A 25027-nucleotide genomic window follows, 5' to 3' on the forward strand; every position below is an offset into this window, starting at 1 on the left:
TTTCCATCACTTCCTGATGAATGCTTCTGCCCCCACTGCTGTCTCTCCATTTTATCCAATGAATACTAAATGCAAAATGTGGAAACTCCACTGAGGGCCAGGACCAGAACCCCAGGTACCTCCCACATTGAAAGGGGAGTGCCTAGCTCATTAAGACACAAAGAAACAATTTCTAGTCCTACAGACCTTCTTTTCTTGACTGCCCAATGGCCAGCATTAACAGAAAGGCTAGATGGTGTTTTTGGCAATGCCTAGCCCATAGCCTAGAGGTTAGGCACTTTGCTCGGAACAAGATATAGATGCAATTCTACTCCAACTGGAGGGAGGAGGAGCCTTGAATTTGAGTCTCCTATTTCATGGGCAAGTGCCTAACTCTTAACTGTTGGGCTAAAAGGTAGAAAAACACTTCTCCTTTCCCCTTGCCCCATTTTCCCCAGTTGCTAATTATGGGAGGTCTTAAAATACTGCTTACATAGCTAACCTTAGCTTCATCAGTGCTACTTACCAACCTTAAAGAGGAGCTGGATTTGGGCCATAGAAGTCAGTTTGGGCAGCATAGCTTTTTAGTGCATTATTGGTGGGGAAAGGTTCCTTCTTTGCTTTCTTGTGTGCTGAGTAGGAATGCTATTTCTGATATTATGCAACAAAAAGCTCCTTAGTTGCCTACTTAAATTTGCTTATCAAGAGCTACTTCCATAAGGACAGGCCTTTCTAGTATTTAACCTATTACTTTTCCTCAGAAACTGGCATGCAAAAGTCAATGCAATGGAGTCAAAAGTAAATCAACATTTTTGTTTCATGGCAAATAAGAGAATTGGTTAAAGAACCTCTAATGATTTTTGTCACTCTCAGCCAGACTCCTTCCAGTCTGTCCATGTTTCTTGAAGTGCAGGGCCCAAAACTGAACATAGTAAACCAGCTGAATCCACACCAATCCCAAATAGAGTAGAAGAATCACTTCCCTTGATTTTTCTTGTTTCAGACAGTGTTTCTGTATGTTACTGAGTAGCAGGAAGTAGTGTTAGATGTTAATAAATGCCATTCAGTGGATGAGTATATTGGAGAGTGGAAAACGAGGAAGACAGAGACATTATAGTGGTATGGTACACTATTATTTGATTACTCAGTTTAAGCATATGCACTTGCAGACAGTTCAGTTCTAAAGGCCAAATCCTACAGAGAAAAATAAATTGTTTCTTAATATAAGAAAACTGTTATCTTGGCTGACTGCTCAATCACTGTCTATTGTAGAAACTTGTAACAGGGTACATGCGTAAGCTATCTTGAAGTGCAATATATTAAAAAATGATAATCCATTTTGGAGAGAGAGAGTTTTTTTAAATGTATATCTATGTGTAATTTAAAATCCTTTTGCAAAATAAATCCACAAAAATACTCAATTTGGTTATAATTAGTATTTATTAAAAATGTAATGGAGAGAATAAGACTCTAAAATGCTGCCCTGGTTTACCTGTGCGTAAATTTGTAACATACCATTTTATTCCCTCCCCCACAACACAAACACAGTACCACACTGCATACTATTGCTCATTTCTTCTTAGAAAAATTGATGAAGTGTATTTACTTCAACATCTTATCTCCATATTAAAATAATAGTGCATAGTTCCAAGACTTTATTATGTAACACAAAAATAGTATGGCACCAAAATATTTTTAACAGTCATGTTACCCCAAATGTTCAGATTAAAAATCGAACTTCTTTCCCTTGTCTTAAAACCTGTGACAAAAAGTTGATTGAAATTCAGTCTGTGTGTACACATTCCTATTTCTCCAACTGGCTACTATATAGTAGTTGGACAGCCAACTTGAGCTTCCAAAAATAGATATTTTCAGAAAAAAATTGTGTTCAAATGCATCATCATCTCAGTTGTCAGATAGTTAAAGTCTATCCTGAATTCTATGAATACAACTAGTCTTCCCCCAGTGTCAAAAAGTGCCCTGAGATTAAAAGTAACCAGGCTGAAAAAAGCCTGTTTGTTTTTTTTTTCTTTTTTTTGTTTTCCAGAGATATACTTAGATAAATGGAAATGCCTTTGAAAGTCAGTCAACTGAGTCTTGACTATGGAGAACAAAGTAGAGTAGAGGTGCACAGGAGGAAATCTCTATTCTTGGCTGAGCCAATTCACCTAAATGCTAGATGCAGGGGCTTCTACATTTCAGAATGGAAGCTTGCCATGAGTATCCAAGGCCCAGATCCACAAAAGAACCTAGGGTGAAGTTACATATTACACTTAGGCCATACTTACCAGCCCTCTAATAGTAAATCAGAGCCGTGCAGGCAAGAAACAGTATGAACTTTTAATGTGCGACTGCTCCTAGCATGTTCTAACATTTAACGTCCTAGGGATTTAGTACGGGCTAAGCATAATGTGCAACTTCACCCTCAGGTCCTAGGCCCATATATATAATTGGCAGCCCTGAGTTAGTTGTCTAGGATTACTATGCAATGCATGGGGAGGAGTAACCACTTAGAACCAGAAACATTACAATGAGCGGGGGCATGCCTCACATAGTTATTAGGAAATACCAACACAGATTTGACTGAAGCCTCTGACTGGGGCAGGTTTTTTATTTTTTAGGTGTCTGCTCTCTACTGACCCTCTCCATTTAAGATTCAGAGCTCCAAGCCCTCTAAGGCAAGCCCTTCCTTGCACAAACCATGCTAGGGTCATACCCATTTTATGCTGGCAATGGGAGAGTCCTGTGTCCCTATGGATGCCTTGCCCTGCCAGGTAGGTATCCTAACCACTAGGTCTGAGATTCATGGCCCCCTGCTCTAGCTCCATGAATCATTAGTGTTTTTAGGAGAAGTGACACAACTCCAGCTGGTGGAGTAGAGAATGACTTCCCATAGCCTATAACTTAAGTGATTAGAGGATTTTACTAGAAAAAATAAGTGTCTGAATCTGGGTTATTTATATGCTAGGCAAGTGCTCCAAGGTAGGGTTGGCAAGCTGGTCAACTGACTGATAAAAATATTTTTGACTAATCAGAGATTACAGCAATTAAAAATAAAAAATAAGATTTGTAGTTTTCTTGACAGAAATATTTTTTTTGTTTTTTGACACATTAATGGAAAATTTGTTTTTTCTGTGTATTATTTGGTTCTACTGGCATTTTTAAAAATTATTAAAAAAAATTTTTTTTACAATTTTTTATCAGTCAAATGACCAAACTTTATTTCACAGATCAAATACCCAATCCTACTCTAGGAATCTCTTCTTGGTAGATTTGAAAGTGGCTTCAGTACAAAACAGTATTTAGCCCTACCAAGAGAGGTTTATTAGTTACATTAATGGTTCCAAGACGCTAATAATTCTTGATTTGGGCCAAAGTGCATCTATACTGCTACTCCAGGCCCCTCTTCCCAGTGCTAAAAGTAGTAATAGTAGTCATGGGCCACTCCTTGGATCAGTGTTTTCAAGTTCTGTCATGCAAGTAATCAGTACTGTACCCGCTGTGGTGATTACACGTGTAAGCTGCTGTTTTTACTCATGAGCATCCTCATTGGTTGTGATTTAACTTCTCAGTGCCTATTTAAGAGCTCTGATTGGCATTTTCTTGCAGTTGTTAAGAAAAGAGTAGGCACCAGAAGCACCATTCCATAAATGCCACTTTTCATGCCCTGTGGCTTTGATGAGGAAAACAAGTGGTCATTATATACAGCTGGTGTGCACCAACTTGTCTTCAAAGAAACCAACCAGATGTACAAAGTATGCCTTGTGCATGTGTGGGAATGTGTATGCATGTGCAAGCCGTGGGACTTAACATAATCTAAGTATGGTTTAATCAGACCTTGCAGGTTACTTCTGTATTAAAATTGATACTGGATAGCAAGTTAAAATGTAGAAGTGTTAGAAGCAACTGGAGTAGCCAGTTATCATTGTTACTGAAGAGTTTATCAGAAACTTTTTGCAGTGGTGCCATTATGGACTTTGTATAATTATTGCTTCTCCTCCCTCCCCCCCCCCCCACCTTCCCCCCAGTAGTTTTATGAAGGTGAAAGGCTACATAGAAGTTTAGGGGACCTACCCATCTTTCTCTAGAAAGAGGATGTCACTAGTATACAAGGGTATAGACCAGGGGTTCTCAATCCCTAGGCTGCAGCCCGGCTGCTGGCCTGAAGCATGGTCGGCAGCCGGACCAGATGTGGCCGCGGATCTGCAAACTGCAGCCCCCAGAACCAGGTGAAGTTGCAGCTCCTTCCACGTGGCCCACGGCAGCGCAGGGTTTGGCCCGCCCCCAGGACAGGGGTATTCTTACCCGTCTTCTGGCCAGAAATTCTGGCCATGGTCAGCTGCAACTGCTGGGCTACAGTTTGCCAGGCTGCAGCATAAAAACTTTGGGAACCCCTGATATAGACAGTTTGTATCGCTATCCTTTGATAATCAGTACAATTGTTACATCTGTTATGATGCAACTATTATACCTGCATGATTCTGTAGCAATGTAAGAGTAGCAAAACTGATCCAGCTTCCAGAGGATTCAGTTTACTTGCATCCTTGTAGGAGCACATAGACCAAACACTTACAACAACAGCTACTGCATGCTTCCAAGCATCAATTCTCCCTCCCCTGTTAAAGTGGCTAAAATGCATGTTTGTCCAACCCTAAGCAAGCACAGAGCTAAACCCATTGGTCTGCAGTGGCTACTTAACATCAACTGTAGCAGAAGAAAGAATCCTGAACTTAAATCATGACAGCTAAGTAAAGGAGGAAATATTGTTCATATGGGTAAAACAGAACAAATCTGTTTTAATATATTAAAAAATTGAGTGTTATTTTTGTTAATTCATAGAAAAGAGGCAGTTTCAAATACTCAGTATTATCAACTCCAAATATTTGAAAAGGTATTTTTTCTTAAAGCATTCTTAATGTGTTTACCTTGTTAAATTGGCAGCATGACCCAGGAGAGCTAGGGACTTGTATATAAAGGTGCAGATTCTCACCTCCTCACATACCTTTAGGATCTAGGGGCTATTCAGAAAAGTAAAATGTTGTGACACTATTACCAACTGTTACGGTTGTATTGTAAGTGCTTTTGTTAAAAATTTAAATGGCTACTTGAAACTTCTTTAACTGTTTATCCTTTGAGAAATAACAGGATTTCTCTCTTTGAAAAGTTAAACAACAAAAGGATGTTTACTTCCCCATTTGTCAAAAGGAATGGTCAGTTGGTGGAAGGCACAGTGCGTGTTTACATGCACAATTACAGCGTATGAATAAATTGCTCCCAGGCACATGGTTTGAATGTGCGCCTGGGAGCAATAAACCCCTCAGTTTATTCATGTGCAGCACATGTTGAGCTAGGGCATATACTTCTGTTTTTGAGTGTTTACATGGAAGCTATTCAGGTCCTTGGGCTTGCACACTTAAATATCTGACAATCTGAGTGCAACTCCCACTAGAACCAACAGGTTTGAGGCCATAGTCTATAAGCCTGTGTACACAGCAGTATGCACCAACTAGTTTAAACAGAGTCAATCTGATGGCTCTTTTGAGACATGTGTCAAGGCTACCTGTTTTTGGTCATGCTTAATGTTGCTTTGAAAATGTTTAGCAGAATAAACCTGACATACCCTCAACATGGTTTTCCTTCAAGACCCTGAAGGGACATAAATAGACCTATTACCCTTTCTGAAATGACTCAGTTGCAGGGAGAATTCAAAACCAGACAGGGAGAAGGCTTGGGACCTGTAATGAAACAGGGCAGGATGTGCAAATCAGTGTTGGGAGGGCCAAAAATTCCCTCTCTTTTGCATCATACTTCACAATGCACTTAAGATTAGGGCTGGGCTGAGATGCCTGCCAGCATTTTTTTCCCCCCACAAGTCAATAAACAGCTATGATTTCAGGTCACAAGCAAGCTAGGCTCCCATCCCATCACTGGTATGTATTGTCGGGTGATAAGTCTATGCACATTATTAAAATCTTTGCTTGTTGTCATGTCTCTTGAACTGCTCCCATTGTCTCTTTCTGAAGTTACTCCTCAGTTTAACCTCTGTGGGGAGAAGGAGGGACCGCTCTTCTGTCATAGCCCTTAATCCAAGGTATTATTACAATAATAATATTAAATTTGTCAAGTGAATTTAGCATTGAAGAAAAGTGCCAAGATAGTGAGCGCCCTGGAGATGTGAATATACACATAGCATGATTACAGGAAGCATGCAAGCTTCCCTGATGCTTGAGAGCAGTGAGAGTAAAGCTCAGTCTCCATAACCTAACTGGATTCTTGGCACCCCTGCTGGCAATATCAGCAGGAGTGCCAAAATCTGGTTGTGGTCTGACCTGGAAACCTCTTAAACCTGGCTGTCAAGCTCTCAACTGAAAACCAAACTCAAAACCAATTCATTGAGGCAAAAAGATAGTAGTTCCATAATTCCCAGCTTGTCACTGAGATGATTAGGCAATACAGAGATGAAGTCACGTCTTTCAGGTGGTGTCTGCTGGCATTTTTGCCAAGCCTAGTGCAGGCGGGCACAGAGGGCCAGACCTCCCAGTGGTGTTATCCAATGCCTATGGACTAAGCTCGCTGGAAGTCTCCCCTCTGCCCTCCTGTCTTGCTCAACAACTTCACCTCTTCAATGACTATACCATGAGAGACTGCTTTGCACATATCATACACAGTCAGGGAAGCCAGGCTGGCAGCTGTCAGGGCTTCCATTTCCACACCCGTCTTTCCTTGGGTGCAGCAGCGTGTCTGGATCACCACTGCATACCTGCTCTCATCCAGGCTCAGAGAGACTTCCACAAGGTTTAGTGGGATGTTGTGGCACAACGGGATCAGCTGGCTGGTCAGCTTGGCTCCCTGAATCCCTGCAATTTGGGCTACTGCTAGCACATCTCCTTTCTTCAGCTGGTTCTGAACCACCATCCCAAATGCCTTCTGACCCAGTCGAACCACAGCAGTGGCCACTGCAGTCCTTTTGGAATCTAGCTTCCCTCCAACATCTACCATAGCGGCCCGTCCTTCCTGGTCAGTGTGAGTCAGATGATCAGAGGCACCTTGTACACTGGCACAAAAACCAGAATGACGGGTATTGGCTTCAGACCCTGGACCCTTCTCTTCTGACTGATTTCTGGCAGCACCTCTGGAGTCCACAACAATTTGGCCAGTGTGCTTAATGGAAGGAGTTTCTGTCCTAAGGCACTTCATGTTTAAGCTGGAGCTCAAGTTCCTTCGGACAATGCAACTGCCTCTCAGCTGAGCTTGCTGAATTCCTGCCACAAGCTGCTGTTGCTCTGGGTGAGATGCTGGCAAGGCAAGCTGTCCTGTAAACACATTTTTCTTAAATACTTTTTTCATCTGTTTTAATAAACTTACTCCTGGAGTCAGCCAGTGGCTATGTCTGCTGTGGCCCCATTGCTTTGAACTGGGGGCATTCTGCAGGGCAACTCGGAGTAGTGGGGATGGACTCAATGCTTTCTCTGAAGAAGAAAAAGATAAATAATATGAGACACAGTTTTCCTCCTCACCCCCTTCCCCCCCGCCCCCACCCCTGAATTGGAAGGATAAGCTAAATAGCATATTGAATTAGGAGCAGAGTACAGCTCTATTATAAAAATGTCTGGGAAGCCTGGAATTGAAATTCACTTCTCTACTGAAACTCAAACTTCCTTTTTCCCCACTTCTAAGCACTCACTGATTTGTTGTTAGTGTTGCTTGCAACCACTAGAACTGAAAACACTGCATTACTGTACAGTTGTCCATAAAAGAAGAACAAATGGTTTTCAGTACAAAGCAAGGATGTCAAACTCATTAGGCCCCACTAATCCAACACACACCATCTATGGCAAGTGGGTCCACTCCAAGACCCACAGACAGCACCGCGTGCTTGCTGACAGGGCTCCATGGGCCATATCTTTGACACCCACAACATAAAGCATTAACATTTACTTTTGAGAAATAGCAGCTGAGAAGCAACATGGAGAACAGCTTTGGAGATAAAACAGTGAAGGGATTGTGTCCCATCTTCACTTACCAAATAACTCCGCCCAGCTTATCTCATTTTATCTCCTCCCTGTTGAGCTCTGGCTGTTGCTCTTGACTCTTCCATCTCTCTGTGTACAGAGAGATCGCTTTGTTTTGCTCCTTCTCCCAGCACATGGGATGGCCAGGGAAATGGGCATGAGCTGCAACCATGCTTTCTACCAGTTCCTAGACTGGTTTTGTGATGGGAACATCTGTCATTACTGCCAGCTCTTGCTGTGTTAATGATGTATGCCCCAATTAAAGCTCAGTCACTGGAAACTCAAATTCCCTCACTGAACCAGTTACCCTGCTGAGCAGGAACTTTGCCTGCTAAGTTTGGCACTTTATTTTAAATTCACTTAGTAGCACTCCTTCTGCCTCTTGCATTAATCCCTTGTCTCTGGCATTTCTACAGAGCTTACTGCCAAGCACCAAGACAGAAGGAGCCTGTTACATGCCCAAATGAAGTGATTCACTTGATAAGCAAAGAGAAAAGGCAGTGATGAGGTAAGTGGTCAACTCCTGCTTTCACAATTTGCTTTAAGGACTGTGTTCCACTTCTGCTGCGTCCAAGGCTACCAGGCTCTTTCTTGTTTTAAGAGACTTGTCCATGCTAAGGACTGGTTTGGCTTTGCTCATAGTCTTTCAGTCCCTCTTTATATGGAATTCCTTACCAGCAAGTTCAATAACTAATTCAGATGAATCAAAGCAACAGGACACCTTAACCTTTGCAGCACCTTTCCCAAGGAAAAGGGAAGACTTATACTTATTTTCAGACCTAGTGCAGTAAGCAACAATATGCTGGGCAGATACCTCCCACAGTGTTAAATTGCTTTGGATTGCATAAGCTACAGTGGAGGATTAAGGCCTGTTTAACCTTTTCCCTATTAGACTCAACAGTGCTGCCTTTCACCTGGCTCTTAGAGGTAGATGCTCCAGGCATCTCAGTTTAGCCACATTAAAGTCTATTCCAAATATCAGTTTACACAATATATCTATATGGAAGGGAGGTGTGCATAAAGTCAAATGGTCTTTAGATTTTTGTAAGGCAGCAAGTTTAATTCAGGTATGGGGAAAAATAGATGCAGCTTCAATTGACTCCCTTAGAGCTGCATCTTTGCATAATGTGCCTACTTTTGGCTGTACAGCAATGAGATGAACAGGTAATTAGCAGTATGTGAGACCTCACTTCTCTGTGGTAATTGCCCATTTCCTAAACGGCTTTAAAACAGACTACATGTACCACGCCTGCCAGTTCTAGATTATTTTATAAATGACAGTACAATGCCACTAATGAACCAGAGAAAAGTTTGCTAATGTTCTCTTTGTACTTCACTAGCCAGCCTGAAAAGTTAAGTTTATTAACTTTCAACTTACATTACTTTAAAGGGTGTAGCAAGGAAGCAGGTAATACTTAAACTAAGGAGAGTAAAGTGAACATGTGAAGAGAACAACTTTCCAAGAACATTTCTGTAAGGGAAATAAGGGACATACTGTATTACAGAAAGAGATTAGGCTAAGGTAATTGAGAGAAGAAGCTAGATCTGGCTTGCTAGGACAAGACAGATTAGTGATTTCCAGAACATTAGATTTTATTAAATGCATCCCATGTTCTCTCTGCCTATCTTCTTCAGATTGTTCACATGATAGCTTTGACTGAACTTTGAAATTAATTAAAAACGTAAATTAGGAAATCCTGTAGCTGCTTCCTATGCGTGTCTACTGGGCTCATGTGTCAGCTTCCACTCATCTCCGGTTATGGAGACAGGTCTGTTTATGCAAGGGATGCCAGCGGTTAGCTTTCAAGATGTGGAACACTTGGGGAGAAACTGGGTAGATTTCTGCTATTATTTTACTTAGCAGGCTCCATATAACCAAACGGCTATTCCAAGAGAAGCTGGATGGATCCTACCTCTGCATCCTGCCTCACTCCCTCCTCCCAGTGTTAATTAGAAAGAAGTCTGAAAGGCATGTACTAATAAATTACATTGGGTTGGGCCTACTTTAAATAGTTTACTTTCCACCACCTTCAAAAACCAAATGACCGTTATCTTGCAACATGCAAGAGTGCTGTAAATAATTGTTCCTGATTCTCCCTTCCTGGAATGTAACACAGCAACTCTGGCAGCGCACCCAGTTTATACCTATATGTAGATATAACTATATAACTATATCTAGATATCTATATATAGATATAAACTGGGTGTGTTGCCAGAGTTGCAGTGTTACATTCCAGGAACAGAGAATAAGAAACTATTATTTAAAGCGGTCTCACATTGCAAAATAGGGGTCACCTGGTTTTTGAAGGTGGTGAAAAGTAAACTATTCAAAGTAGGCCCAATCTATATATCTAATGTCTATATCTCTAGATAGATTATATCTATCTGTAGATACACACACACACATGCATGTGTGTGCATACACATGTGCATGCATGCATGTATCAAGCAAATACAGAGGGCCAGAGTTGCCTGCATGGTTCAACCTGTCCAAGTAAAAACTCAACAAGACAGAAGATGGCATGCAATCAAAGAAAAAGGGAAGAGAGGCTGTAAAAACAAAAGGATGAGTCTAAAAAGAATGCATTTGCAACAAGTAGTGTTTGGAAGCTCCAGAGGACTAATCTGAGGGGGCAGGTATTGCAAGACCATCCTGCCTGGACATCTGCCCATCTAAGGAATGTTGCCTGTCTACTAAGACAGTTTTCAGTTCCTAATCTAGGTATCTGCATTGCTCCATTCAGGGCAGTTCTCAGACCTGGCAAATTATACTGCAAAATTCATGACTGATATATTACTAAGCATAAGACAGAAACAGAGATGGAGAGTATTTCTCCCTTGATTGTTTAAAACTTTTTAGCAAGGAATAGCCAGAGTTAGTGCTTATTAGATCAGCTTTCACATAAAGGTCTCTTAATGCTTTTTTCAAAAACTTAAGCCCATCTCGCACATGTACCCACCTCCTCATAAACAGATATTTTATAATTGGGGAAATGCAGATACAGAAGAGATGTAACTTATAAGAGTCACTAACAGAACCCAGGAGTCCCAGCCCTTGAGTCTGGCTGCTAGACACTATATTTGATTAGAGGGCTCAATAGTTTGGAATCTGCCCCTCCCCGAACTGGATGTAAATCATGTACTATGGCACTGTCACAACCACCTGGACATTTTAGCAAAGGGAGGGGCTGGAGAATGCCTTCACTAGGAATAGGAACAGTAATACTTTGTGCATTGCTTTCTATGGCCTAGAACAGTTTAGTCTAGGGCAGGTGTGCTCAACCCCCTAGTCCACGAGCCAGATCCAACCTCTCAAGCTGTGATCCAGCCTGCAGGGCTCCCCAAGGATCTGGAAGTTTGGCAGTAGGGCAGCAGCGATACTTATCGCTGCCACTATTGTCACACAGTCTAATTTCTGACCCCTGCTGGCCAGATGAGATGGTTCTATACATCAGATTTATTTGATTTATGTGGGGCTGGAGCCAAGGCAGTGGGCCTAATTTAACATATGCACGGCTGGGACGAGGACAGCAGGTTTGACACGGCATGCATGGAGTCAGGGTCAGCACAGTGCTGGGGCAGGGGTGGCAGGCTCAATACAGTATGTAAGAGTTCAGGGCCAGGACAGCACACTATCTGGTGCATGCAGGGCTGGGGTCAGGGTATTGGGCCCTATTTAGAGTGTGGAGCCAGAGCCTGATCTAGCATTCACAAGTCCTGGGCTGTGGGTACAACATATACATGGGATCAGGGCTTAGCACACGTTGGATCAGGCTCACGGACCAACCCCCACATTACTTATCCAGCCTGTGGAACCAAAAGGTTGCATACCACTGGTCTAGGGCACTCAAGGTATGTCTGTGTCTGAGGGATAGACTGTCCTGTCTCTCCACTGAGGAAGTAAGTCCCACTCCTGCTCTGTGCAAGCCAACTCCATAAATGAAACAGTGAAGATACCCTGGAGCTGCCCCAAACCCCCATGCTGGAGCATGCTGGTAACCCAGGTGCTGAGTACAGTGTATGGGGGGCTCCTCAAGGCATTTTCACCACTGCTTCTGCAGGGTTAATGCAATGGCGGGTGGGTTTTATTTCCTCAGCAACAGGACTGAGCAATCTGCTTTCTGAGCGAGGACATAACCTCAGTGGCTGGGGCATGATGGAGAAAGATGCTGTAAGTATCTATACAGACACCAGGCTGCAATTTTGTAAGCAGTATTTATTACGAACCTTCGCAGTGTTACCTTTCAAAAGAATCAAATCCCAAATTATCTGGAGCCACTGAATTTCAGAAGACGACAGCGAGGCGAAATGGCAAGATTTCCATGTAGTAGCCATACCATTCCACATGAGCTCAGGAATCCTATCCCAGCAATAAAGCAAGGCCTACAGCCTTCAAGTATCTATTGCAATTTTTTCAAGGTATGACAATCTCAGCCCACTGCAGCTTTTTATAAGAAACACCCAGAACCTCTGCACTATCAGCATACTGTTCTTGCTTAACATAAAGCAAGTAAAATAAGAGCAGTGTCAAAGCCACCAGCTTAAGCTAGGAAACTCTAAATGCATTTGTATTTTGACTTTTAAAGATTTTTTTTAGAAATAGATGGATGATGGGACTGACGGTTGATAGATTAACCTTCTTCCCCTCCCTCACTTTCTTTTTGTTTTCACCATGACTGCCTTTCTAAAAATCAGCCCATCTGTACCTAAAGAACCTAACATAGCTTGGAATTAAAATCCATCCCTCTCTGCTCCATGAAGACTTTAAAACAAACAAGATCACAGTGTATTTATTACGTACTGATTTGTCACCCACCGATCAGGATCATTGGTCGGTTCTTCATTTGGGAAATGTTAAACATGCCTAGAAAGTAAAGCACACGTGTAAAAGGCTAGTTTTCTACATTTTGAGTCATTTGTAGGGCATATTCTATTTGTCGTAGCTTTCTTTGTGCCTCTTTCACCACCATTACATATCCCAACCTGCAGGAAAAATAGAGCTCAAGAAACCCAACCTGAAAATATTACATAAAAACATAAAACATGGTATCTGAGGAAAACATTCAAGGGCCCAAGTAGATCCACAATATGTATCGGCCTTTCCCAGATGGTCTCTTGTAATCAGAACTGCACTCTCTATTTTACAACATTCAAAGAATTCAGGACTGTCATACTACTTCAAGAGCAACAGAATCTCTCTACAGAAAGAAACAAATAAATTGAACACGTAGCTATATACTGTAGTTGGTGGCACACCAATCTCAAGATGCCCCATGGTTCAATACTAAGCTAGCTAGCAATACCCGCAGAACAAACAGAATGTGAAGTTGATGTTTGCTGATGTCCCATTGCTTTGGTCAGTAAAATACCCCTCTGGAATTTTTCAGACAACTTATCTCTTAGGGTGTGTGTAGATGAAACGGAGGCCCTAAATTGAAGCGGTGGGTTTTTAAAAACACCTCTTCAATTTAGGGTCAAGTAAACCCCCGGGCCGTGCACACACCTGTGCACTTACCTGCCTCTCTGGCAGTGGGGAGTGGAGGGCGAGCTGCTGGCAGCTGGAGCAGTCCCTGGGCTGTGAGGGGGGCTGGTGCTTCTCTCCGTGGCAGCGGCATCCCCCCCCTACCAGGAAGCACCCACCCGCAGGCACCCAGATTGGGTGGTCCCGGGGGACACTGCAGCTGTGGAGGGAAGCACCAGGTCCCTGCACAGCTCAGGTTGGCAGGCAGGCTCCAGGGGGGGAAAAAAAGTAAAAATAAAATCAGGCTTGCCGCTTTTTACCCCCCCACCCTGGGCAGAGCCTGCCTTCCCAGACTGCTGCCAGGCTGTCTGAACGGGCTTCCTGCAGAGCCTGAGCTGCAGAGCCCAGTGCTTCACTCTGCGGCTGTATGGCAGCCAACTAAAACTCCTCAGAGGAGTTTTAGTTTGCTGCGGCCCAAGTCATTTAAGGTGCATTATGCTGCCAAATTTGCTACCAATGCATCTAAACACCAACACCATTAAAGTAGTGCAAAAGAATTTAACTCGCTTTAAAGTGTCGTTCACACATGCCCCACGTTTGGTCTACACGCAGCCTTAGTTACTGGGGTGCAAACAGGAGGGGAAAACTTTGTTTTGGTAAAGCATAGTGCACAATGAAAATCTACCCAGGCTCAAAATGAGCTCAAAGCTCCCAGGATTTTAGCAAGAAATTAAAGGTATATGCTTTGAATACAGAAATTCCTTTTCTTATACTAATGTTATGTGCTCAGGGAAGTTTAAAGAAGGCATGGGCAGGAAAGGAATTTACTCTGTGAAGTGGAGATACTGTTTTGGTCACCATACCTTCTAATAGATGTGACAGGACCAGAGAAGGGGAATGAAGATTGCGAGTGGCCACTGTATTTAGAAAAAAAAAAGGCAATACTTCCTAATTGCATGAGGATAGTTTGTGGACTTACTTCCCCACACAAGAAACCAGAGTAGCTATTTGAATTTTAAAGGCAGCTGGAGAGAATATGAATCAAGTAGCTTGAAGGTATGCCAGCTAAAATAAGGGTAATCTCATCTCATGCACTGGGGTGTAAATGCATTGCCCCAGAGATCATGAGGCTCTTCTCCTCCTCTTGTTCTCAGGATAGTGTTACAGAACTGGCTATATGCCTGCATGGGTTTTCAGACCATGCTCTGAAGAATCAATACTAGTCATAGTAATCAGTCAGGAACAGGACTTTGGGCTACACAGATGAGCTTCCAAGCTCTGGCTTTTATGGTCTCCCACTGACCTAATTCTAATTAAAAGAAGCAGAGCAAACAGACCTCTGCAGATTTCTGTAGGCCTCTATGCTTTTGTTCTGGGGATAACTACCAAAGTGGCACTTGTGAGCCATGTGAAAATAAGTCTCTGGAAATCTAAGACTGCTAGGCAGCCTCAGTTCTAGTGGTGGGGGAGATTCAGTAATATGTGCATACCGATCTGAAGTTTAGAGCAAGCACATAACATTCAAGTTGACCTGTCAATACTTACTACTTCAAATCCAGTGCCAGACTATGCTTCCAATTAAGTGGGAACCTCTATGTCTCCTCTCCAGAGTCACTACAATACAACTCTATTTAATAATTTTTCATGCCTTTCTACCAATGTCTTGGCCATCATGCACTCTATCTTGGAGAAGCACACTCCTCAGCTCTCTTCCCCCTTGTTACTACTTGGATACAGTAAACATACCAGCATGCTGTTTCTTTTTTCTGCCCACTGCTGCTCCAATGATCTCAACCAATTCATCCTCCGAGGAGCCTACCCGCAGATGATCTCTCAAAGACACTTCCGAGTTCCCAAAAAGGCACACCTGCAATAAAACACAGGGAGGTGAAAGGGAGGAGATAAGAATTGGCTAGGGAGCATTAGTCTTTGTATCACTAGCTGAGCATCGGAAGAGTATGACACTACAGTCCTGTCTTTCCATTAGCCCTTTGAAACTGTCAGTCTGAGGATGGCACTTTATATTTCTTCATGGTGCCAACATCACAATGGAGAGACATTAGCCTATAAACAAGTTCTGCCCTATCCAAATCTCCAACCTCAATTTCAAGGATGAGCATTTCCAAAGCTAATGGTGAACAATTAGCTGTGGCAAAGAACTGCATGAGGTGACCCCGTAAAAAAGAATTCACTCCTGCCTCAAGTATGTGATTACTGATTAGGGAGGTGTGGATTACAAGGGATATGGGTGTAGGGCACAAAATTCAATGCAAAAGTGGCACTGTACTGTGAAGTATGTGCTGCCAAGCCAATAAGATCCACTACTTCTATAGTTAACCTCATATCAAGCACCAAAGAATGACGGCATTATAACTAAAGTGTTTGCCCACAGGTATGGAGCAGTTGCTATACCAGAACAGACTGAAAAGGCTAGGACTCTTCCGTATGGAAAGGAGAAGGCTGAGGGGGAATAAAATCATGAAGGGTGTGGACAAAGTGAATAGGCAACTGTCATTAACCAAGTCCCAAAATACTAAAACTAAGGGGACACCCACTGAAATCAGCAGGAATTGGGGTTAGAACTTAAAAAAACCCATGTATGTATTTATTTTATTTATTTTCACACATGTTGGATACAGTTACATGTGCAATCAATACGAAGCAATAAACTCCAGAGCATTTTGAGCTGGCATACTGAAGTAAACTGCTCCTAGGTGAAGCGTCTACACATGAGCCTGGGACAGCAGCAACTTGAGCTGGAGAGGAGCAGGCCCCTGATTGGCTGGGCTGACTGGGTGCAATTTACACCCACGGTCAGTATCTACATGCGCGTTTCAGTGCGGTAACTTACCCTGCTGTAAGATAGGACTGTCCCCAATAGTCCTATCTTACGGCAGAGTTAATTAGTTTACTGTACCCTAATACTGGCAGGTGTGTAGACAGTGGCGCTTTACTGCTCAGCTAATTGGCCTACTCCACAATAAAGTGCATGTGGAGATGCACCCAGTGGGCGTGTCTACACGTGCCCCTCATTGCACAGTCCCAGCAGTGCATGGGTTGTTTCCAACCCTATGTTGCCATAGCAACGAGCTATGTCACTGTAACTCTTCGCTATAGCAACATAGCGTCTCGTGTAGACACGCCCAGCGTGTAGTTAACTTATGGAAGTCTTCGCCAATGATCGAAGGGAAGCTGGGTGACAGCGACCACGAGCCGATCACTTTCACCATCTGCTGTAAAGCTGGCAAGTCAGTCAGCAATACAGAAGTCCTCGACTTCAGGAAAGCCGACTTTGACAAGCTCAGTAGGTTTGTCAGTGAGGCCCTAAAGGGCCACAACCCAAAGGGGAGGGGAGTTCAGGAAGAGTGGTTGCTCCTCAAGGGAGCAATCCTGGATGCGCAAGCACAGTCTATCCCGCCTTGGAGGAAAGGCAGCAAAAGGGCACAGCACCCCCCTTGGCTCAGCAAGGAAATAGCAGACCTCCTGTGTCTTAAAAGGAAGACCTACAAAGGCTGGAGGACTGGAACCACCACCAAGGAGGAATACTCTGCTCTGGTCCATACCTGCAGAGAGCAAACCAGAAAAGCCAAGGCTGTGATGGAACTCCAGCTAGCTACAAATATCAAGGAAAATAAAAAGTCCTTTTTTAGATTTGTGGGGAGCCAGAGGAAAAGCAAGGGCAACACTGGACCCCTGCTAAACCAGATGGGACAACTGACAACTGATGCCCATGAAAAACCAAACTTGCTAAATGGGTACTTCGCGTCAGTTTTTCACCAGTCCCAAGGGACACCCCTGCCCACTGTGGGTCAGGGATGCCCGGGTGAGGGAGGTTCCTTACCCTCCATCAAAACTGATCTCGTGAAGGAACACCTTGACAGGCTGGATACCTTCAAGTCAGCCGGCCCTGACGGTTTACACCCAAGGGTACTCAAGGAGCTGGCAGGCATCATAGCTCAGCCCCTGGCATGGATTTTTGAGAACTTCAGGCACTCTGGTGTAGTGCCCAAAGACTGGAAGAAGGTCAATGTGGTGCTTATCTTCAAGAAAGGGAGGAAAGTGGATCCGGCAAAGTACAGGCCCATCAGCCAGACCTCCATCCTGGGGAAGGTCTTGGAAAAGATTATCAAGGCCAGCCTTTACAGACTAGCTGACGGCAATATCCTGAGGGATAGCCAGCACGGGTTTGTTGTGGGTAGGTCTTGCTTGACCAATCTCATTTCCTTTTATGACCAAGTGACCTATCACCTGGACACGGGGGAAGAGATTGATGTCGTATATCTTGACTTTAAAAAAGCCTTCGATCTGGTATCCCATGATCACTTCTTGGCAAAATTGGCTAACTGCAGCCTCAACCTCACCACGATCTGCTAGCTGGGGAATTGGCTCTGCTGTAGGACCCAGAGGGTGCTGGTTGACGCAAGTCAACTGTCATGGTGCGCGGTGACCAGTGGGGTCCCTCAAGGCTCTGTCCTAGGGCCTATATTTTTAATATCTTCATCAATGATGTAGACATTGGCATCAGAAGCGGGCTGGCCAAGTTCGCCAATGACACCAAACTCGGGTAAAGCATCCACCCCTGAGAACAGGAAGGTGATCCAGGCAGATCTTGACAGGCTCATGAAGTGGGCGGATGAGAACCTGACGGTGTTTAACACTGAAAAATGCAAGGTTCTTCACCTTGGGAGGAAAAACCTGCGGCATGCTTATAGGCTCGGCAGTGCTACACTGGCTAGCGCTACAGAGGAAAGGGACTTGGGGGTCATGATTGACCACAAAATGAACACGAGCCTTCAATGCGATGCTGCGGCTAGTAAAGCGAGCAAAACGTTGGCTTGCATCCATAGATGCTTCTCAAGCAAATCCCGGGATGTCATCCTCCTGTTGTACTTGGCCTTGGTGAGGCCGCAGCTGGAATACTGCATCCAGTTGTGGGCACCACAATTCAAAAAGGATGTGGAGAAGCTTGAGAGAGTCCAGAGAAGAGCCACGCGCATGATCAGAAGTCAGGAAAACAGACCTTATGATGAGAGGCTGAGAGCCATGGGACTCTTCAGCCTGGAAAAGCGCAGGCTCAGGGGTGATCTGGTGGCCACCTATAAGTTTATTAGGGGTATTCACCAGGATCTGGGGGAACGTCTGTTCACCAGAACACTGAAAGGGATGACAAGATTGAACGGTCACAAACTCTGCCATGACCGATTCAGGCTGGACATAAGGAAGAACTTCTTTACTGTCCGAGCCCCCAAGGTTTGGAATAGACTGCTGCCGGAGGTGGTTCAAGCACCCACTTTGAACGCCTTCAAGACACATTTGGATGTCTGTCTTGCTGGGATCCTATGATCCCTGCTGACTTCCTGCCCATGGGGCAGAGGGCTGCACTCGATGATCCTTCGGGGTCCCTTCCAGCCCAAATGTCTATGAAAACCACAGAAGGTTGTAGAGGCAAATAGTACAGCTAGGTTCAAAAAGGAATTAGACAAATTCATTGATGACAGATCCATTAAGAGGCTAGAGATCACTCTAGATATGCCCCATTCATATGCATTTACTGTAAAGTAGCCACTTTTCCTGCCGTTGGAGACAGGATACTGAACTAGGTGGACCGTTTTGATCTGACCCAGTATGACATTTCTTATGTTCTTATTTCACCATGTAAGTGAGAGGTATGTAGGGGAGAAAAAGCCCCAAGCCCCATATTTAAGATGGATGTTTTGACATAGCCTATGCCAATCAATCCTGTTTTCCATTCAGTTCATAGTGTAGGTATAATCAGTATTCAGTGACCTTCCTTTCCTGCTTCTTCCATTACATCCCTCACTCTAATCACCTCCACTTTTCTTCTCTCCCCATGACTACCTCCTTCTCCAACTCTATTCTGTGGTATTACACTGTTCAGCTTTGGCTCCATTATTCCTACACTCCACGTCTCCACCCAGTTTATTCTATATCTCCAGCGTGTCATCTTAAATGAGTAAACGCCCCAACATGAGTCCATTGGTCAGTCTAGTCCACATATCAACACTTAAGCTCTCTGCAGCTAAAAGAAGAAAATTTTGCAAAAACTGATCCACAAAAGTTACATGGATATTAAAATAAAAAAGAACAGGTTTTTTTGTGAAGCAGTTCATGATCTTGAACAAATCTGGGCTACCAGGCTGCTTGGGTGATCCAATATTAGACAGCAGAACATCTACCGTCACCATCAGGTGGCAGCTTAAGAGAGCCAATTTTTAATTGAAAACTTAATTTTTCCCCTTAGGACTGCCAGCTTCAACTTGGCAGGAAGCTAAATGCTCCCCCTTCCACAGCTGTTGCACGAAACACATAGGCTGCCTTTGAAGAAGAATGCAGAAAGAGATCTTCAGTGTAACCCTGAAATGGGATAGTATTCTAATGGAACAGGAAATCCAAGTTTTCAGCTGCTTACAACCTTTTTACTGGAAGCAATTTTCCTGTTTCATGTTTAAGATGACTTAACATAAAAAAAAAGCTTAAGTGTGTATTTATCTTCACTGACCTCACAACAAATTAGTCTGACAGTTCAAGTTTACTGTGTTATCTAAACATAACCAGAGGATGGAATACTGGGAAAAGCAAGGTAATGTGTGTCAGAGCCAAAAAAGAAAAAAAATATACAAGTTGCTTCAGAAATGAACCCTCCCAGAAAAAAAAAAGTTGCACTGAGGCAGACTTTTCCTGTTGTCTTATATCACAGCACCATAAAAAAGCAGCAATTCAACACCCCCCGTTTTAGCTGCAAGTAGGTGAAGGAAGTCACAGGTTGCTACCTACCTTCAGGTTCCCATCTGCTGTTATCCTCAGTCGATTGCAGGTTCCACAGAAGTGCTCTGACATGGAGGTGATAAAGCTAACCTGTCCCTGGAAATCTGGCACCTTGTAAGCCTGCAGAAGTCAGGGAGAGAAGAAATACCAATAAGTATTTTTTTTCAGAAGGCTTTACTAGGGAGCCAAAAACCTAGGTTAAGTTGGTCTGGAGACCCCTCATCTAAATTTGGCTTCCTCCCTCCCAGGGGTTCAGCAATGGAAGACAGAATGGGGTTGGGATCAGGATGGGATAAGAGGAAGTTGTCAATCCTGTAATGTCTACTGTTTATTGCCTTATAAAAAAGAGGTTTTAGTGATTTCAATCTATTTCTCAGTGGGTCAGTGTTCACAGTGCACATACACACTTTAAACCCATCAGCCCATGTGGAGAGGCTGAGTGATCCATTTGCTCTCCTAGTTAAACTTTTAAACCATACTGATACTGGCAGCTGGGGAAAGGGCAAGTTTTGGTAAGCTTATAAATGCCTCAACATGCCAGAGAGAACTTTGTTCAAAGCTATCAGCTCTGCAACTTTTACAAAGACTAAATTCACCTTGTTGCAAGCCTAAAAAAATCCTAATTTTATACGAGTCCTACGCCTTCCATCAATGCAAACAGCGTGACTGCAGTAACACCATAGGGTTTCTGGAGAGCCAGAGACTTTAGAATAAGCCACAAAAAATGCCATAGCTACCAAAACCTGTCTGCCATCAAGTGTACACACTTCACTGCTCTCTGAAGAACCAAATTTCTACAACATGGAGAAAAAAGAAATCAATGAGTGGGCATCTACAAAATATGTCCCTGCTCCCTCTGATTCACAGGCTTGCTACAAGACTGCTGACATGATGTTGGGTGAATCTGTCCTTACCTATCAAGCATCAGATGAGGAAGATTTTGACATGCAGCAGCCTGGACTGTAAATATCCACAGAAGTAATGAAGCAATTTACTGAATGACATTTACAACACCTGTTCAAGCATGAAAGTTTGATTCCTTTAATGGCAATAGTCCTGGATAAGGGATTGAAGCCTAGTACTACTTTCACCTGACAAAGCCACAGTTGGCAAAAGTGCTGTGTTTCTAGAAGTAAAAAATCACGCTTGCTGTTCACAGAGGCTGTATGCATGCACTCTGACTAATGACTTCAAGTTCATTACACAGAGGACAAGGGACCATCATGCCCTTTACCCTAGCTAGCCTGTCACAATTTGATGAGGCCTTGGATCTCCTTTCACAGTGTTGTCTGCACCCACCTTTGCTGTGCTGGAGGCCTCACAGGGCAGTTTCTCCAACTCAGGCCACCTCTGCTTGATTGTGTCCAACATCTCCTTATAGCTCACCATCTTCTTAAAGTTCCACTTGTTGCCTAGGTATAGATCAGTCATTAGAAATTTTTAAACAGAAAAACACACTCCTTTTCCTTGGATGTCTGCTGTCCTTTTCAGTGAACAATACCTGAGGAGCTGTATCAACCTTCTAGACCACAGGTGTCAAACAAAGGCCATGCCCAAATTTGGCTTGTAGAAAAGGGTCATCTAGCTTGTGGGGATTCCCTGGTCTGGAAGATATACCTCCAGATCTAGCCTGAGTGGCTGGACATTCAGCAGCACAGTGAGCAACAATAACATTAACCCCTGCAGCTGCTAGAGCTGTTATGAAGGTGGGGCCAACAGCCTGGGGATTAATGCTGCTTGTCCTACCACTGAATTCAGTTTGGTATGCTCACTGGGGATGAAGTTCTGCAACAGCACTAATCCCCTGGGTGCTGGCCCCACTGATACAATGGTTCTGGCAGTGGTGGAGGTTAATGTCACTGTTGCTTGCCCTGCCACCAATTTTTTTAATTGAAATGTCTCTTGGGGATGGAATTCTGCAGTGCTGGGGCAAACAACCATGGTATTAATTTAAATGGCTGCCAAAGGTACTATGTATTAAGGTGCCACCATTCAGGGGGTTAATACCACCAGTGCTTGTCTTGACACTGAAGGTGGATCATCTGGCTTGTGAGAAGCCCCGCGGTCCAGCCTATAGGGGCCAAATGAGGTTGACACCCCGGTTCTAGACCATAACAACAACAACAAAAAAACAGACAAAAATTTAGCAAAGCCTGCAAGTCAACTGAGCCCTGTCAGGAGGGGTACAGAATTTGGTGATGGGAAACCAAATCAAAACTTCTTTCTTTTTTAACTCTAACTATATATCTCAAATAAGAAAACTATATCCATTTGTCTCTTTAAACAAGGAAAAACCCATTTAAATTAAAACTGAAATTATGACAGCCTGCCTGAAGCCCTAAACTTAGTATAATCTATTAAAATCATTACATGACCAAATGAGCAGTATATGTTTGCTGCCAAAGTTTTGAAGTCAAACTGGTGAACTGGTAGAAGTTACTAGCCAAGCACTTAGAACCAGAGTTTGTTGAGTGCTGAATCAGCTTCTGATGGCCTCTTCTGCAAATGCAGAGGGAATATTTTTTTCAGTTTATTCAGTTCAATAACTAGCTCATTCAAAGTTGAGAAATCAAATTGGAGTTGAAAAGGCAATTTCTTCCAAAGTATGTATAAAAATAAGGTGCGAGAGGCTGAGATAACGTTTCTATAATCTTGAAGGACACAATGACCAGAAACATTCAAATCACTAACTATAGGTATCGCTTCCAATGTTTAAGAAGGCATTTTAAAATGCACATATTTCAACTAAAAGGTTTTTTTCCTTAAGTACATATGGCATCCCAAGTAATTTTAGTTAACTAAGGAATTTTAAATAGCTTTTAAGCATTTTAATGGCATTCCAATTTCCACCCAAAGTTAACAAAATCACAAGTAAAAAACAAATCTCATAAATACAAAATGTACGTTTTACTGTTTTCTAAACAAAAATATGTAAACTGTTAAGCATCTAAGTAAATGTAATGTTAAACTACACTCAGCTCTAATGAGCATGAGGACACCTCAGCTGACACACACTTTTCAGTTTTGGGCACCACGCTTTAAGAAAGTTGTACACAAACTAGAGAAGAGCAACAAAAACAGCAAGAGGTTTAGGAACCATGTGTTCTAAGAAAAAAATTAGATGAAACATATCCTGTTCCTTCAGAGAAGGGAAAACTGAGGACATGAGTACTCACCGTCAAAGGGCATGTACTCTATGAACCGTACATCTAGGGGCAGATTCTTTGTGAGGTCCACAAAGTCCAGCAGCTCATCTTCATTGAGACCTCTCATCACTACGCAGTTCACCTGGAGAAAAAAACCCAGCAGCCTGAAACCACTCTGTACAGAACCCAATGTTCTCATCTTGTACAAGAGGACTCAGTGCCCTTAGGCAAGGTTAGGAACAGGGTATACAGAAACATCACAGCATCTCCTTCAAAGGAAAAGTGTTAAGAGATGTCAGCAGGTTTAAAATGATGCAAGTGATGACATACTATCTCATCCATCATTCTGACTGGCTCCTTTGCTATGGGTGTCCTCCCCAGCTAACTGTTCTAGTTTTACTTTGGAAGATGACTAATGTTTTTTCAGCTCTGCTTTCTATAAAACCTATAGAAATATGGCAGGATGGCTCACCCAGCAATGCTTTCTTCTGGGGTGCATACAACGTTTGGTAGGGTTCATATCTCATACTAGGGTAATGCTGACAGCACTCTATAGTGAAAGCAAGCTTGACTACTAGAAACGCCTGGATCTGGAAAAGTTTAAACTAAGGCCTTTCCTGATAGCTGCAGTCCCACAGAGTCTCAGGCCCTCTTGCTTGTATCACTGATGATGCATGCTGTAGTTTTTCTTAGTAAGACTTGTTTGGCAACCGTTGATCCTTCCAGATCATGGTGTATGCGTGAGAAGTCACCCGGACCTTCACCACACATGTCTAGGCAGGAGTTTTGGAGGAGTGGAGGCTGCCCAGACCTTCATCCCCACTTTATGTCACTGAGACAGAAACCAAAGGCTAGACTGAGTACAGACATTTGGTGCCTCCATTGCTGTATTTGTATAAGCGTCTGGGAATTGAACCCAGGTCTCCTGTGGGGCAGACAAGGATTCTACTACTGAACCAAAGGGCACTCCAAGATAAGATTTGTATGCTTAACAGATTGTAATGCCCATATTTTCAAGCACAGCTATACTCAACTTTAATCTTTAAATATTTATCTTGTTTCTGCAATCTAAAGCTATTTATACTAGATGATGTTCCAGTAGCCAGTGAAAGGGAAATGAGTCAGAGTTGTAGCTCTGAACAGAGAACAGCTGAGTCAGTTACACAAAATAACAAAGTGGCATCACTGGTAAAAAGCCTTCAATAATGCTGAAAGATTCCTTAAATATCACCAAGAAAAAAAAATGCTAACTCTTAATGGAAAAGAAACAAAACCCAAAACAAAACAAGAAAACCAGACCAAAACAAAGAAACCTACAGAAGTAAGGTGCAGTGGGTATCACAGAGTGAACCACCAGGGCTCCTAGGTGATTACAAGCTGAATGGACTTACCTTGACTGGATTGTACCCAAGTTCAATGGCTTTGTGAATTCCTTCCATCACCTTGTGAAAGCCTGAAATGCAATAAGAATAAAGTCTTTAGATGACTGGGACAGAAAAGAACTGGTTCCAGGAGATTGATCAGTGGACTGTGAATCAAGAGACTGGTTCTTTGCAAACAGAAATTTTCACCTTATCTTTTTATTCAAAACAAAGGCTGAGGAGACAGGCTTGCTTTCTATAAATATACTGGGAGGGGAAAGA

General features: G+C 43.1%; 1 protein-coding gene across 3 annotated transcripts in view; it reads right to left on the bottom strand.

Annotated features, from left to right (window-relative positions):
* Positions 1–1400: 1400 nt before the first annotated feature.
* MOCS1 (molybdenum cofactor synthesis 1) overlaps positions 1401–25027 on the bottom strand; it is a 60094-nt gene continuing 36467 nt past the window's right edge. For 2 of the 3 annotated variants that reach the window (XM_019483070.2, XM_059717061.1), the window contains 7 exons: positions 24776–24837; positions 23415–23526; positions 21538–21650; positions 20248–20358; positions 15199–15319; positions 12808–12855; positions 1401–7448 (listed from right to left, as the gene is read on the bottom strand). In XM_019483070.2, the coding sequence (XP_019338615.2) occupies positions 6544–7448; positions 12808–12855; positions 15199–15319; positions 20248–20358; positions 21538–21650; positions 23415–23526; positions 24776–24837 (1472 nt within the window). In that variant the 3' untranslated portion in view covers positions 1401–6543. Of the gene's footprint in view, positions 7449–12792; positions 12856–15198; positions 15320–20247; positions 20359–21537; positions 21651–23414; positions 23527–24775; positions 24838–25027 lie in introns of all 3 variants that reach the window. The other variant, XM_059717070.1, reaches the window with a different exon arrangement.

The sequence above is a fragment of the Alligator mississippiensis genome, chromosome 1 (genome assembly GCF_030867095.1).
Source record: "Alligator mississippiensis isolate rAllMis1 chromosome 1, rAllMis1, whole genome shotgun sequence".
NCBI lineage: Eukaryota > Metazoa > Chordata > Crocodylia > Alligatoridae > Alligator > Alligator mississippiensis.